The sequence below is a fragment of the Eptesicus fuscus genome, chromosome 13, assembly GCF_027574615.1.
Source record: "Eptesicus fuscus isolate TK198812 chromosome 13, DD_ASM_mEF_20220401, whole genome shotgun sequence".
In the NCBI taxonomy this organism is placed as follows: domain Eukaryota; kingdom Metazoa; phylum Chordata; class Mammalia; order Chiroptera; family Vespertilionidae; genus Eptesicus; species Eptesicus fuscus.
In genome coordinates this window covers 66,262,029-66,277,090 of record NC_072485.1, presented here as the reverse complement: position 1 = coordinate 66,277,090, position 15,062 = coordinate 66,262,029, and the positions used below count along the sequence as shown (strand labels likewise).

General features: G+C 34.3%; 2 protein-coding genes across 2 annotated transcripts; both read left to right on the top strand.

The window, feature by feature from the left end:
• The first annotated feature begins 2,513 nt into the window (after positions 1–2,513).
• LOC129151324 (olfactory receptor 8K3-like) lies at positions 2,514–3,468 on the top strand. The gene has a single exon (XM_054725700.1). The coding sequence runs from the start codon at positions 2,527–2,529 to the stop codon at positions 3,466–3,468; it is 942 nt and encodes a 313-aa protein (XP_054581675.1). The 5' UTR covers positions 2,514–2,526.
• Positions 3,469–13,873: 10,405 nt separating this feature from the next.
• Positions 13,874–14,764, top strand: LOC129151208 (olfactory receptor 8K3-like). Its single transcript, XM_054725267.1, has one exon. The coding sequence runs from the start codon at positions 13,874–13,876 to the stop codon at positions 14,762–14,764; it is 891 nt and encodes a 296-aa protein (XP_054581242.1).
• Positions 14,765–15,062: the final 298 nt, after the last annotated feature.

Below are 15,062 nucleotides of genomic sequence, written 5' to 3'. Positions count from 1 at the left end.
GTTATATTGTTTCTTATTCCATTCATTTACATTTTTCTTAACAATATTTCAGTATTTCTGACATAAAATGGTAGGTATTTGGGAACAGGATAGTATATCAGAAACTCACACCAGTAGAAGCAATGTTTTATGTGAAAAAAATGTGGATTTCTCATAAACAAATTTAAAATGTAATGCTTTAAATTTTGTATTTTCCATATGCTTTCTTATACCTAATTCACTAACTCTTATTTATATTTTCCTTGTAGCCAGAATCAATTGTATTGTTTTTATTTTTTTAAGAAAATGTATATAACATGTTTTATCCATTATTTATTTGATATTAGAAGCCATCCTTATTTTACTTTGGCATTGCTCTAGTATTTTTTTTAAACTGGTGGCATGTCAGGGATATTTCTAAATATATTTTAAAATTATAATTATTTATGTCTACATTAAAAGCTTTTTTATAATATGGAGGAGTCCTTTGTGGCCAGACTTTAACATAATGGAATCCATATTTATATCTTTGAACTTTATCTTGCCAATATACTGTTGTGTAATATAGTGATTTTACACCTATTTTTTTTTCAGTAGAGAATGTCTTTATCCAAAGGGAATGTTTACAAAAGTTCATTACATAAGACCAATTCCAGTGATCTTCCTTTCTCTGAAATTGCTCACTTTCCTCATACTAGCTTAGGTTCCACTATGACAAAATATATATTTTATGTCACAAACAATATAATGTATGTTAGTTATAATCCACCCAGAGAAAAGGAGATATGTTAGGTTTTATGTGAATTTTTATTAAATATTTTAAGTAAGGAAGAAGATCAATTATTCACAATAACAACACATTTATGTTCCACTTGTAGTCATGGAGTTGGGTCCTGGTGGAAAGAGGCAGGAGTGCACTAGGAACAGTCACCCCAATAATAGACTACTCGGGCTCTTTTTAAAAAATATATATTTTATTGATTTTTGCAGAGAGAAAGGGTGAGGGATAGGTAGAAACATCAATGAGAGAGAAACATTGACCAGCTGCCTCCTGCACACTCCCTACTGGATATGTGCCTGCTCCCAAGGTACATGACCTTGACCGGAATCAAACCCGGGACCCATTAGTCCTCAGGCCGACGCTCTATCCACTGAGCCAAACTGGTTAGGGCTACTCAGGATCTTTATCAGCATACTCCAGACAAAGAAGTTATATCACACAAAAAGAATGTATGTAGACATATATAAAGGTAATCCATTTCAGCAACATACTGTCTATACTTAAAAAATAAAAGTAGACACACAAAATAAAAATGACATGTATTTGCTATTAGAGGGATATTCCAGGTACCATAAATACATTGAAACATTTAATTCTTATTTATCTTCCCAACCATATTATGAAGAATAATTGATTTTGTTGATGTGTATAGAAATTAAGAAAACTTACATCATTAGCCCTAAGAATTCCTTAGTATATCCAACAAATGTAAGTATAACAGAGACTTTAACTACCTATGTATGTTTTCCTAGTCACATAATATCTACTATGATCTTTAAGCATTTCCATAAGATACACATTTGTCCAATATTGGTCGTATGCTAAATTTGTCATCCTGCATCAACTGTAGACATAATGGCTTTAAAAGGAATATGTTTTATTTTTTAAATTCTACCATAAAATGTAATAATATTTATTTTGAACACTTTTAAAATTAATATTTGTGTATTAGAAACAAAATTGCAATGTCAACGATATAGAATACTTGCAAATAGTTGAACATATCATTATGAAACATAAACATTAATAAATGGCATCTGAAATTGTTGTAGGAGATACCTTAACAGGACAAATCAATATGAGTTTTACTAAATTAAATTAAAGGAATATGTTTTAAATGAAGGGATTTTAAATGTTTCTACACATAATTGGAATTTGGATTTAAAAAAATGCTATTATGTAATTAACATAGGTTCATGTCACATTGTGCGATTATACTTTAGTAAGTGCAATTATGTAATTGTCATTGCATAAAAGACAACAGAAAAGCTTAACAATGAACTGCAAACCTAATGCCTACATTTTTTATATTTACTGCCTTTTTCTATGTTAAATCTAAATCATTACATATAACAGGGTTTGCCACCATTGGACTTACTGGCATTTGGGGCTGTAAAATTCTTTGTTGGGGGTATACACTAACACAGTAGGATAATTGCAACCTCACTAGACACCAACCATGTGTTCCAGTAGCACAGCTCCTTCAGTTGTGACAACCAAAGAGCTTCCAATATTATCAAATGTTAGAGGGGGACAAATTTCCCCCCATGGAAAACACAAAACTCTATCTCCAACTTTATTCTTGTCTCTGTGTTTATTTGTGGGAAGTGGATTATTTTAATACAGCCTAACTGGTATATTAGGATTTATTTTACTTATACCAACTTCGTATACCAAAAAAAAAAAAAAGTTGCTAGATGATACTACATAAAAGCTATTGAATATGTGAATGTCTTTATCCAGAATAGGTTTTCTGATAAACCTGGATGGACCAACAAAACCTAACAGTGCTAAAAGAATTCATTCTAATGGGAATCACAGACCACCCTGAGCTGCAGGCCACCTTCTTTGGGGTGTTCCTCATCATCTATGCAGTCTCCGTGGTGGGCAACATGGGCATGATCATCCTCACCAAGATGGACTCCAGGCTTCAGACACCCATGTACTTCTTTCTCAGACACCTGGCTTTCACTGATCTTGGTTATTCAACAGCTGTGGGACCCAAAATGTTGGCAAACATTGTAACTAAACAAAAGACTATTCCCTACAATTGGTGTGCAGCCCAGCTAGCGTTCTTCATCTTGTTCATCATTAGTGAACTTTTCATTCTCTCCGCGATGGCCTATGACCGCTATGTAGCCATCTGTAACCCCCTACTCTACACAGTCATCATGTCACCAAGGGTATGCTGGACACTGGTAGCAGTCCCCTACCTCTACAGTGCTTTTCTCTCTCTGATAATCACCATAAAGATTTTTATTTCATCTTTCTGTGGCCATAATATCATTAATCATTTCTACTGTGACAATCTTCCCTTGTTGACACTGATATGCTCAAGCACACGTGAAATTGAGTTAATAATACTGATCTTTTCAGTGTTTAATTTGGTTTCATCTCTTCTGGTAGTCCTTGTGTCCTACATACTGATCCTCCTGGCCATCCTCAAGATGCACTCTGCAGAGGGCAGGCACAAGGCCTTCTCCACCTGTGGATCTCACCTGACAGTGGTGGTTGTATTCTATGCAACTCTGTCCTTCATGTATATGCAGCCCAAGTCCAGTCATTCCTTTGACAGTGATAAAATGGCCTCTGTGTTTTACACTTTGATCATACCCATGCTGAACCCCTTGATCTACAGCTTGAGAAACAAAGAAGTGAAAGGTGCCCTGCATAGAATATGGAAAATCCTGAGCAAACACCCCAGGTAAAGTTCAATATCAAATGTATATATCATAAATTAGGTTATAGAAGCTGTTTATGATGTATGATAAGCCTTAGAAAGCAGTGATGTTAAGTAGGCCTGGGAAACTGGAAATGTTTTTTTTTTGTTTTTTTTTGTTTTTTTTGTTATCAACTTGTTCATGTTCACCTAATAACAATTGTTCTCATATCAGATGCAGATTGGTACAATATCTGCAAATCAACAAATGTGACACACTATGTAACTAAAATGAAGGATAACAGTCACATGATCATATCAATAGATGCAAAAAAATATTTTATAAAATCCAGCACCCAATTATGATAAACACTCTCAGCAAACTCGGGATAGAGCAAAGATATCTCAACATAATAAAGGCCATATATGGGAAACCATAGTCAACATCATATTCAATGGGCAAAAGGTACAAGCATTTCCCTTCAGATCAGGAACAAGACAGGGATGTCCACTTTCACCAATCTTATTCAACTCATTACTGGAAGTCCTAGCCACAGCAATGAGATAAGAAGAAATAAAAGGCATTCAAATTGGAAAGGTAGAAGTAAAATTGTCATTATCTGCATATGATATGATACCGTATATAAGGAACCCTAAAGATTCCACCAAAAACCTACTAGAACTGATAAATGAATTTAGTAAAGTAGCAGGATGCAAAATAAATATCCAGAAATCAATTGCATTTTTATATATCAATTATGAACTATCAGAAAGGTAAACTAAGAAAACAATTCCATTTATGATTGCTTCAAACAGAACAAAATACCTAGGAATAAATTTAACCACTGATGTAAAGAGACCTGTACTCTGAAAATTATAAGGCACTGAAGAAAGAAATTTAAGAACATAAAAATAAGTGGAAGCATATACTGTGTTCATAGGTAGGAAGAATTAACATCATTAAAATATCCATAATATCCAATCTACAGATTCAACACAATTCCTATCAAGATATCAATGGTGTATTTCACAGAAGTAGAACAAATATTTCAAAAATTTATATGGAACCACTAAAGACCCCGAATAACACAGTGATCTTGAGAAAGAACAAAGTTGGAAGAATCAGGCTACATAATATCAAATTATTACAAGGCCATAGTTATCAAAATAGCGTGGTATTAGCATAAAAACAGACATTAATTTTCTTTATACTAATAAACACAAGTAAAATTGTTCTAAACTGTCAATTACACAGGAAAATCTGTAAAATCTTAACAAAAAATCTAATGAATGCTTTGCATGGCTTTATTGCTGGAAACTACAAAAACATTACTGAGTTATTGAAGAAAACATAAGTGTAGCAATATGTCATGTCCATTGGTTGGCAGAAATAAATGTGATGTGGTTAATACAGTACTCCCTAAATTTCTCCATTGGTTAATGCAGTAACAATCAAAATTTCAGTATTTTTTTGACACTCGAGTTGATATCAAATGTATGTGGAAATGCAAGTATCTGGAATAGCCAGGCAATATGTTAGAAGAAAGAATATGAGGGATTTCCAATAAAAGGTATCAATACTTTAAATAAAAATAGATTATTTTTCAGACTTAACCCATTTTTAATACCGTAATCAATAAAGAAAAAACTAGATTATTTTTTAAATTGTTTCATCAGTGCACATATGAATAGAAAGACCAATAAAATGAATAAAAATAAAGTGTAAAAATAGACTCACATTTGTAACTTCACTTGATTTAAACAAAAGCTGCACTGCAATGTAGACAAAATAAAGGTTTCTTAGTAAATAGGTTTCTTATGTTAGTCATTTGCTTGTATCATGTGTAAAAATTAATTGAGATATATTATGACTATACATGTGAAAACTAAAACCATGAAATTTCTTGAAAAGAAAAGTGAAATAATACCTTGCAAAGATTTCATAAAGAGGGTACAAAATATAATAACATTAAAATATATAAATATTACTCTAACTAAAATAAAAACTTGTAATTTGGGAGATTAAACCGTTATCAGAGATAACATTGGCAAATATGTTCTCCCATGCAGTGGGCTTTCTTGTTGTTTTGTTGATGGTTTCTTTTGCTGTGCAGAAGCTTTTTATTTTGATGTAGTCCCATTTGTTTATTTTCTCCTTAGTTTCCATTGCCCTAGGAGCTGTATTGGTAAAGATATTGTTACAATAAATGTCTGTTATTTTGCTGCCTATGGCTTCTCCAAAATTTATAGGAAACTCATACAACTTAACAAAAGGAAGATAAACAATCCAATCCAAAAATGGGCAATGGACCTAAATAGACACTTTTCAAAAGAGGACATACAGAAGGCCGTAGAGACATATGAAAACATGCTCAAAGTCACTAATCATCTGAGAGATGCAAATCAAAACAACAATGAGGTACCATCTCACACCTGTCAGAATGGCTATCATCAACAAATGCAAGTGCAGAGAAAAAGGAGCCCTCTTGCATTGCTGGTGGGAATGCAGACTGGTGCAGCCACTGAGGAAAACAGTATGGTGTTTCTTCAAAAAATTAAAAATGGAACTCCCATTTGACCCAGTAATCCCACTTCTAGGAATATATCCCAAGAAACTAGAAACACCAATCAGAAAGGATATTTGCATCCCTATGTTCATAGCAGCACAATTTACAATAGCTAAGATTTGGAAACAGCCTAAGTGCCCATCAGCAGATAAGTGCATTAGAAAGCTGTGGTACATCTACACAATGGAATATGACACTGCTATAAAAAAAAAGAAGGAATTTTTATCATCTGCAACAGCATGAATGGAACTGGAGAGCATTATGCCAAGCGAAATAAGCCAGTCAGAGAAAGATAAATATCACATGATTTCACTCATTAGTGGAATATAATGAACAACATAAACTGATGAACAAAAATAGAACCAGAGTCATAGAAGCATCTAACAGGCTGTCCAACCTATGAGGGAAAGGGTGACGGGGTAAGATATCAACCAAAGGACTTGTATGCATGCATATGAGCATAACCAATGGATACAGAAAAGGGGGGTGGTGAGGGCATGTACTGGGGGATGAGGGTGGCCGGGGAGAGGTCAATGGAGGGAAAAGGAGACTTATGTAATACTTTAAACAATAAAGAATTTAAATTAAAAAAACTTGTATTTATAAAAATATAGCATACAAAGAATGAAAGAACCTGATTGAAAACCATGTACCCCATGAAGTACAGATATCAGTCATTTGTAAAATAACAACTTGCCTAACTCCTAAAATCAGTAAACCTTTTGGAAGCAAAGAGAGGGGCAGGGCGGCAGCAAACACACCTGAAGAAATACTTCACAAAAGAGAATATCAAAGCAGTGAAAAGACACATCAATGTTTTTCCCCAAATCATTAATCATTAGACAAATGCAAGTATGACTATACTGTGATATCACTACCTACCCTTCAGGATGGCTAAAATTCAAAAGTTTGAACAACAGTTCGAAATGTTGATGAGAATGTGAAGTAACTAGAATGATTTTACTTTGAGAGAGTAAGTTGCTATAAACACTGTGGAAAAATAAGACAGTAAAAACTAAAGTTTAGTATGTATATTCTCAATAATGCAGCAATTTTATTACTGAGTAAGCATGCCTACTAGAGGATAAGTAATAGCATGTTTTGGTAGATGTAATTATTAGAGATGTTAAATTTTAAAAATCCAGATGCTTGGGGTAAACATATCATGGACCGTGAAAAGAAAGATTCCTTTGATATGAACCATAATAAGGGAGTTTATCTGCTGAGCTGGACTCCCCATGGTCAACTGAGGGCTTAAATTTGATGCGTTATAATAAGAGTCTAGCAGCCATTTCCAATAGGAAATGCCCAGGTACTCAGTATACCAAGAACAACCTCAGAATAAACTCTTGGCTTCCCACACTATGTCCTGCTTTTTTATGCCATCTGGGTCCATCACTGAAGGGAAGCCCTGGTTTTGCCTTTTGACCAATAGCCTGAGACATGCCTGGTATAATCATAACTTCCTAAATTATATCCTCATTTGCATTTATATGGACCAATTAGAACTATATAATTTGAAAACCTCATTTACAGGAAACCAAAACAGGAACTATGGGTGAGAAAATTAATTCTCTATAAAATGTGACTTCTTTGGACAATATAGGTTGCTACCTGAATCTGTGTCTCCTAAGATGCACAAATAAATGCTTTTATTCCTTATTACAGTCTAAAATCAATTTTGGTTGATAATATAATGGCATGTTCACATAATGCATACTGCACACAAAATGATAACAATATAAGATTTAAAAAGATGGATTGAGCTTCTTTAAATAATTCTGTTCATCAAAATTTATAGTGTGAAAAGGGAAACTCATAATAAAATAAAATATATTATCAGAATTACATAATCAGATGTGTATATCTGACCTCATATGAAAACTATAAAAGTAATTCTTACAACTGGAAAAATAGTTGACATGAAATACAATACAAAGGTGATAAAAGATATGAACAAACACTTTTCAAATAAAATATAAAACCAGCCATCAAACATATGAAAAGATTTTCAATTTCATTCAGCATCAGGACAATTCAAATTAAAATCACTATGATATCCAGCCACATCATCCAGAGTGTTATGAAAAAAAACAGTGGAAAGTATTAAATCTTGACAAGGTTATTGATTTATCATAACTACTTGTGATACTTAACCCAGGTTCATTCAACTGCCTGCAGCTTGAGAACCAGCAACAGAGAGACAAGGTTTGGTGAAAGGAAAGAGGTTTATTCAAGAGTAGACAGTTTGAGAAGGCGGCAGACTAACGTTTCAAAGACCATCTTAACAATTGGACTCAGGGGTTTTTATAAAAAGGGAGGGGGAAGAAAATACATAACAAAGGAGAGGTTTGAGAGTTGTCTGTTGAGGGGACTATGTATAAGTCAGCACAGTCTGTTCGGATAACTGGTCAAGCCATGGTCTGGTTTGCATCACCCTGTTTTTTGTGTTTTTTAAATGATTGAAGGTCAGCAAACCTCCTGGAGCCAGAATGTCTGGAAACTGAAGTCTGCTTCTTTTGAAGTTAGTTCCTAGAATTTTTAAGCAAACAGTTACATATGAGTTAACAGGTCATCATTTACAAAAACAACCTTAATGGAATGGTGGGTGAGTTACATTTGCACTGCTGGTGGGAACACACCTTGATGTAACTGAGATAGGCTGAACCACTCTTAAATGAATCTTTCAGTTACTTCTTGACCCTCTCCTAGATAAGATTAAAGTTTGCCTTCAGGTACTCCCCAAACCAATGCGCCTGCACCTGTGCCAGTCAGTGCCAGCCCAGGTTGGGAATCTGAAGTACAAAAAGATCCACTCTGTGTCTGCAGGAGAAAACCCAGCTCTGTAAAAGCCAGACCCCAGCAGCAGTTCTGGGAGCCATACTCTGTCAAGTTCACTCCTTCTATCTTCCTCTCACCCAGTTCTTAGTAAACTTCTCTTTTGAATCAATTTGACCTTCTCTCTTGATTTCTATCCTGGGTGAGGGAGAAGAACCCCCTGCCACTACATAATCACTCTGGAAATTCATTTGGCAGCATTTGCTGAATATGCATATTCTATGACTCAGCAATGTAAAGAATAAATGACTCAGTGTAAAGAATATATCCAAGTAGAAATACATTCAAGATTAAGCTCATATAGATTGAGTATTGGTGTGGACCTAAGATATAGGACACCTATTATCTCCTATAATTGTTATGTTTTTAGCATACAACTGTAGGACCTAAAATGCTAGTAAATTTAGCTGTCAATCAACATACAATCTCCTATAATTTAATCTCCTATACTAAATCAAATTGGTATAAATTTGCATGATGTTTTAAAGAGTAGCATGTATTGGTAAAAATTTACCTACAGTTTTAATTACACATGGGGAATGAGAATAGCTGTTTTTAATTACCAGTATCAGGATTTTTTGTGCATAAATTTCCTCTAAATGATAATTGATTATTTAATAAATACATGACAAATTTTAATTTTTATTATTTTATAATAAAAAATAGCTTTAGTTTCTAAACATAAAATGGAATAGGATGTTGACAATGTCGCTATTCATAAAACCTTTAAATTGGAACCAATGAAAACATTCAACAATAAACAGAACAATGGATAACTAATCTGTGGTATATTTATAAAATGAAATTCTACACAGAATGAGAAAATACAATCTAGAACTACTGATAGAAATATTTTAAGTGAAATTAATCCAGACACAAAAATATGACAGGTTAGAATTTTATTTATGTAAAATAACAAAAATAGATACTGAAGGGTTCAGAGTGGGCTGGGGTCATGCACCTATGACATGAGGCCATAATGTATCAAAAGAGATTTTTATTTCAGGCACATGGGTGCAGGTGGACTGAGATCAAGAAAGGCATCAGTGAAGAGGGCAGGAAGAGCTAGGTTTCTATTAATTTTTGCTGGCTATAAGCCGCTCTGCTGACGTAAGGGTCTGTCTGTCCTTGGTTCCTCCCAGCGTCAGATGGATAGTGGTTTTCTGGGCTATGCAGTGCTCAAGGCTGCAAGCTTTCTGCAAGATATCTGCTAAGCACAATAAGTTTTCTCTGCTTCGTTTAATTCTCTTTAACCCTTTCGGATACAAATAATCTATACTGTCAGAAGGTAGAATAATGGCTATGCATTTGTGTGTGTTTAGGGGTTAGGAGTAGTTTATAGTGGAAAGGAGAATGAAGGATTTTAAAAGGGTACTCACAATATTTAGTTTTATTTTTGTTGTTGTAATTGCTGTTTGTTATGAATTTTGATTATTCAGAAAAGTAAGTTTGCAAAAATTTGTTTATGAGTAAGCATTTGTTGATATGTATATTATATTTCAATGATACGTTTAAAACACCACAAATAAAGGAAAATAGCTACACATATGTATCATTTTCCCTTGTGAATTTTTTTAAAAAAATTAATATATATTGTTTAAATACTTCTCTATGATGTCCCCACTCCTTTTAGAGGAGACAATAAAGGCTTGCAAAAAATACCACCAAAATGCTTCTCCTGCAGAAACAATGTTTTGCTTCCAGATTTCTGGTTGCACTAGAAAAGACTAACTAAGAGAAACCGAGGAAAGGTACCTAACATAGCTTTATTTGTGTGGAACATAAAGATGTCCTCTACAATTAGCAGATATCCCATTGGCTTTGTTTTACTTTAGGTATAATTAACAATTTGTATCCTTTCTCCTCAGCGAGGATCTCAAAGGATCGAAGAAACCCATAAGTTCTTCTTATTGGTTTATGTTAGGGACACATGGGGAAGCACAAAGAGATTCATCATTAGAGGTGAGCAGACTGTACCTACTTGTATGACCTGCTCTGAGTTTCAGGGACTCTTCATGACCACATCTTCCATTTTAACTGTTAGTTTTTAATACTGTACCTTAGTGAGTTAGCCATCGTTTTAAAAACCTGTTTTAATAACTGAAGTTTCTGGGTTAGTATGATGTTTTAAATATCTTTATTTTATGACTTTTGATGAAAGCTAGACACTTATGTTGATGTAGTACATTTGTATTCTTTGAATAGTAAAAAAAAAAAGGAAAAAAATGTAATCTCTAAAAAAGGAGTTAGTATTCAAAAATTCCACCCCAGACCTTAAGATTCTCATGATTCTTTTTCATTGGACCCTTAATAAAGATGTCAAATATGACATTGTTATTTGTAGTTAATTGGATGTGTTTCAGAAATTTTAACCTCAAATAATAATATATATTCAAAATGCTTTTCAGTTATTTCTAAATTAAAAAAGATAATATCAATTCTTTAAAATCCTTGCAATTATCACTTTTTTAAAAATATATTTTTATTGATTTCAGAAAGGAAGGTAGAGAAAGAGAGAGACAGAAATATCAATAATGAGAGAGGATCGTTGATTGGATGCCTCCTGCATGCCCCCCACTGGGGGGTGAGCCCACAACCCAGGCATGTGCCCTTAACCGGAATCAAACCCGGGACCCTTTAGTCTGCAGGCCGATGCTCTATCCACTGAGCCAAACCAGCTAGGGCACAATTATCACTTTTAATAATGCCATGTGCTTTACAAATTCAAAATGATCATTGAAAGCACCAATATTATGTGCAAATGACCCCTTTTAGTGGGAGGTGAGGCCAAAGCAAAGACATTAAAGCATGGATTTCACTATCTAGTACCTCCATCCCACTGTCAAGTCTCATAAGAGTACTTAGCCTTGCAAGAGTGAAATGTCATGAAGTCGTCTCTTAAATGACCAAATGCACACGTGATGGATATTGGAAGCAAGATTAAAATATGCACAAATAAAAAGGAATGTATATTTTATCTAAAATTAAGATGTATTTTCCACTCCTTATTTAAACTCCCTTTATTCCCACTCCACAATTGCAGAGATGTTTACATATAGGCATCTAAATGTAAATTTTATTGATTTTTTTATTACAGAACTCATTTATTGTCACTTATTTTAGAGTTGAAAGCTGTATTTGACACAGAAAGGGAAGCAGCCTAGGGAATGACAAAACTTCTCTGAGCTCTGCAGTTAGGGTAGTTATATAGTAAAGGTCCAATGCTAAGCTCTGCCCATTGCATTTTTTACACAATTGCAAAATCATGAAAAAAATATTTAAAAGTTCAAAAACAGGTTATCTTCAATAATCAGATAAAATAATATAAATGTAAATATTACAATGTTAAAAATGTTTAGTGTTTTACATAGAACTCTAAAAATGGTGAGAAGAGTATCTTTCTCACATATAGGGAGACTGGTATTTACTAGCAGGAATCTAGAAAAGAGCACACTTTTTAAAACTCACATTTATTGCATCAGATTTATAATGCTTTTTTAAAAATATATTTTTTATTGATTTCAGAGAGGAAAGGAGAGAGAGTGTGTGACAGAAGCATCAATGATAAGAAAGAATCATCTATTGTCTCCTGCACACCTCCTACTGGGGATCGAGCCTGCAACCCGGGCATGTGCCCTGACCTGGAATCGAACAGTGACCTCTTGGTTCATAGGTCGATACTCAACCACTGAACCACACCAGCTTGGCTATAATGCTTTTTATATCCAGTGTAAAAATGTCTGTAAGTATATTTATTATCTCTTGATAATTAATTCAGTGTTCCTGAACGAGCCATATTTTTTCTGGTTTCTGTCTCTACAATTTTGCTTATTCTGGATATTTCATATAATGCAATTGTACAGTATATACAATGTTTGTCTTTCACATATGTTTTCTGTGATTTTGCATGATGTTTTAAAGAGTAGCATGTATCAATGCTTCTTTCCTTTTATAACTTACTACAGCTTATGAATATTCTGTTGTATAGACTAACACTTATATTATCTACTAGAGGCCTGGTGTACGAAATTAGTGCATGGGTAGGGTCCCTAGGCCTGGCCGGCGATCAGGGCTAATCAGGGCCTTCCTGCTGTTGGCCGGGGCCTTCCTTCATTCTGCACTGCCCCCTGGTGATCGGCGCACGTCATAGTGAGCAATCAAACTCCTGGTCTCCCAGTTGAACTCCCGAGGGGACACTTTGCATATTAGCCTTTTTTTTTTTTTTTTTTTTTACCAGTTGACATTTGGATTATTTCTACTTTTGAATTTTATGAATAATGCCACTCTGAAAATTTACCTACAAGTTTTGTGTGAACACCTGTGGTCTACCATGCCTTGGGGTATATATCTAAGAGTGGAATTACTGGGTAACAATGATAATTCTGTGGGTAACACTGAGTAACCCTTAAGCTGTTCTCATAGTGGCTATTCCATTTTACATTACGTACAAAAATGTTCAAAATCTAATCTCTCCACACCTTTGCTAGCATTTGTAGCAACTGCAGGAGGTGTAAGTGCTATTTCATTGTGGATTTGATTTTTATTTTCCTAATGCCTAGAGTTAGTAAACATCTTTTCATGTGCTTTGGCCATTTGTATACCTTCTGTAAGAAATATGTATAACTTCTGTTTAAGTTTTGTTTTGTTTTTTTAATTTGGGTTGTTAGTCTTTTTTGTTGTTGAATGGTAAAAATCTTTTTTATATTCCATATAATAAGCCCTTACTAAATATAAAATTTCTTCCTTAATAACATCCTTTGGTGCACAAAAGTTTTTCTTAAAAATTTGGATAAAGTCCAATTTATCTATTTTTAATTTTGTTGTTTGTACTTCTGGTATCAGAATGAAGAAAACTGTCAAGAGATTCATTGAGCTTGGAGAGAGAGAATTGAGCTGTCAAGTGTCAGAGTAGCTAATTAAAGCAACAAGCCTTAAATGAAATATTTAAACCTTTAATCACTTATTAAAATGGAAATCTCTAGTCATAGCTAGTGACATTTATTGATTAGCTGTGTATTTATTCCCATTATAGGTTTCCTGAATGGCCTGATGGACAACCACAATTTAACAATGTTGAATGAATTCATTCTAATGGGGATCACGGACCTCCCAGAGCTGCAGGCTCCATTATTTGGGCTCTTCCTCATTGTTTACCTAGTCTCCTTGCTGGGAAACCTGGACTTGATTATTCTCACCAAGACAGACTCCAGGCTACAAACACCCATGTACTTTTTCCTTAGATACTTGGCTTTCACTGATCTTGGTTACTCAACAACTGTAGGACCTAAAATGCTAGTAAATTTAGCTGTCAATCAACATACAATCTCCTATAATTGGTGTGCTACCCAACTCACTTTCTTCAGTATGTTTATCACCAGTGAAATTTGTATTCTGTCAGCAATGGCCTATGACCGCTATGTGGCCATCTGTAACCCTCTGCTCTACACAGTGATCATGTCACAAAGATTATGTCACTTGCTGGTGGCAATACCCTATCTACACAGTGTCTTTTTGTCTTTGCTGATCACCACAAAATTTTTCACTTCATCATTTTGTGGCTGTAATGTCATCAGGCATTTCTACTGTGATAGTCTGCCATTGATATCTTTGCTCTCCTCAGACACACATGAAATCAAATTGATCATTCTGATTTTTTCAGCTTTGACTCTGGTTTCATCTCTTCTGATAGTCCTTGTGTCCTACATTCTGATCCTGGTTGCCATCCTCAGGATGAATTCTGCAGAGGGGAGGCACAAGGCTTTCTCTACCTGTGGATCTCACCTGAAGGTCATAGTCATTTTCTATGGTACCTTATTCTTTATGTATGTGCAGCCCAAGTCCAGTCATTCATTAGATACTGATAAAATGGCCTCTTTATTTTACACTTTGGTCATACCCATGCTGAATCCCTTGATTTACAGTTTGAGGAACAAGGAGTGAAAAATGCCCTAACTAGAACCTGGAGCATGTTAGCAAATATTTTGTTGAAAATTCACTGTAAGATGTGGTAACAATAAATTATGTATTAGCCAAGGTATACTAAGTGTGATTGCTTTAATCTTGTGTTGTTACCTTCATAAAATGGGCAATAATCAATGTGTGATAGGCATAGAAATAAGAAAAGTATTCATTATTTGCAAATTAAATATATCAGTAATAGATGACTAATTCCTGCTTATAGTTCAGATATTAACCTATAAATATACATTCAAATTCAAATTATGTTCCATTCCTATAT

What these genes read in the sequence shown, in the direction of transcription:
- LOC129151208 (XM_054725267.1), top strand. Translation starts at nt 13,874, where the DNA reads ATGGACAACCACAATTTAACAATGTTGAATGAATTCATTCTAATGGGG.
- LOC129151324 (XM_054725700.1), top strand. Translation starts at nt 2,527, where the DNA reads ATGGACCAACAAAACCTAACAGTGCTAAAAGAATTCATTCTAATGGGA.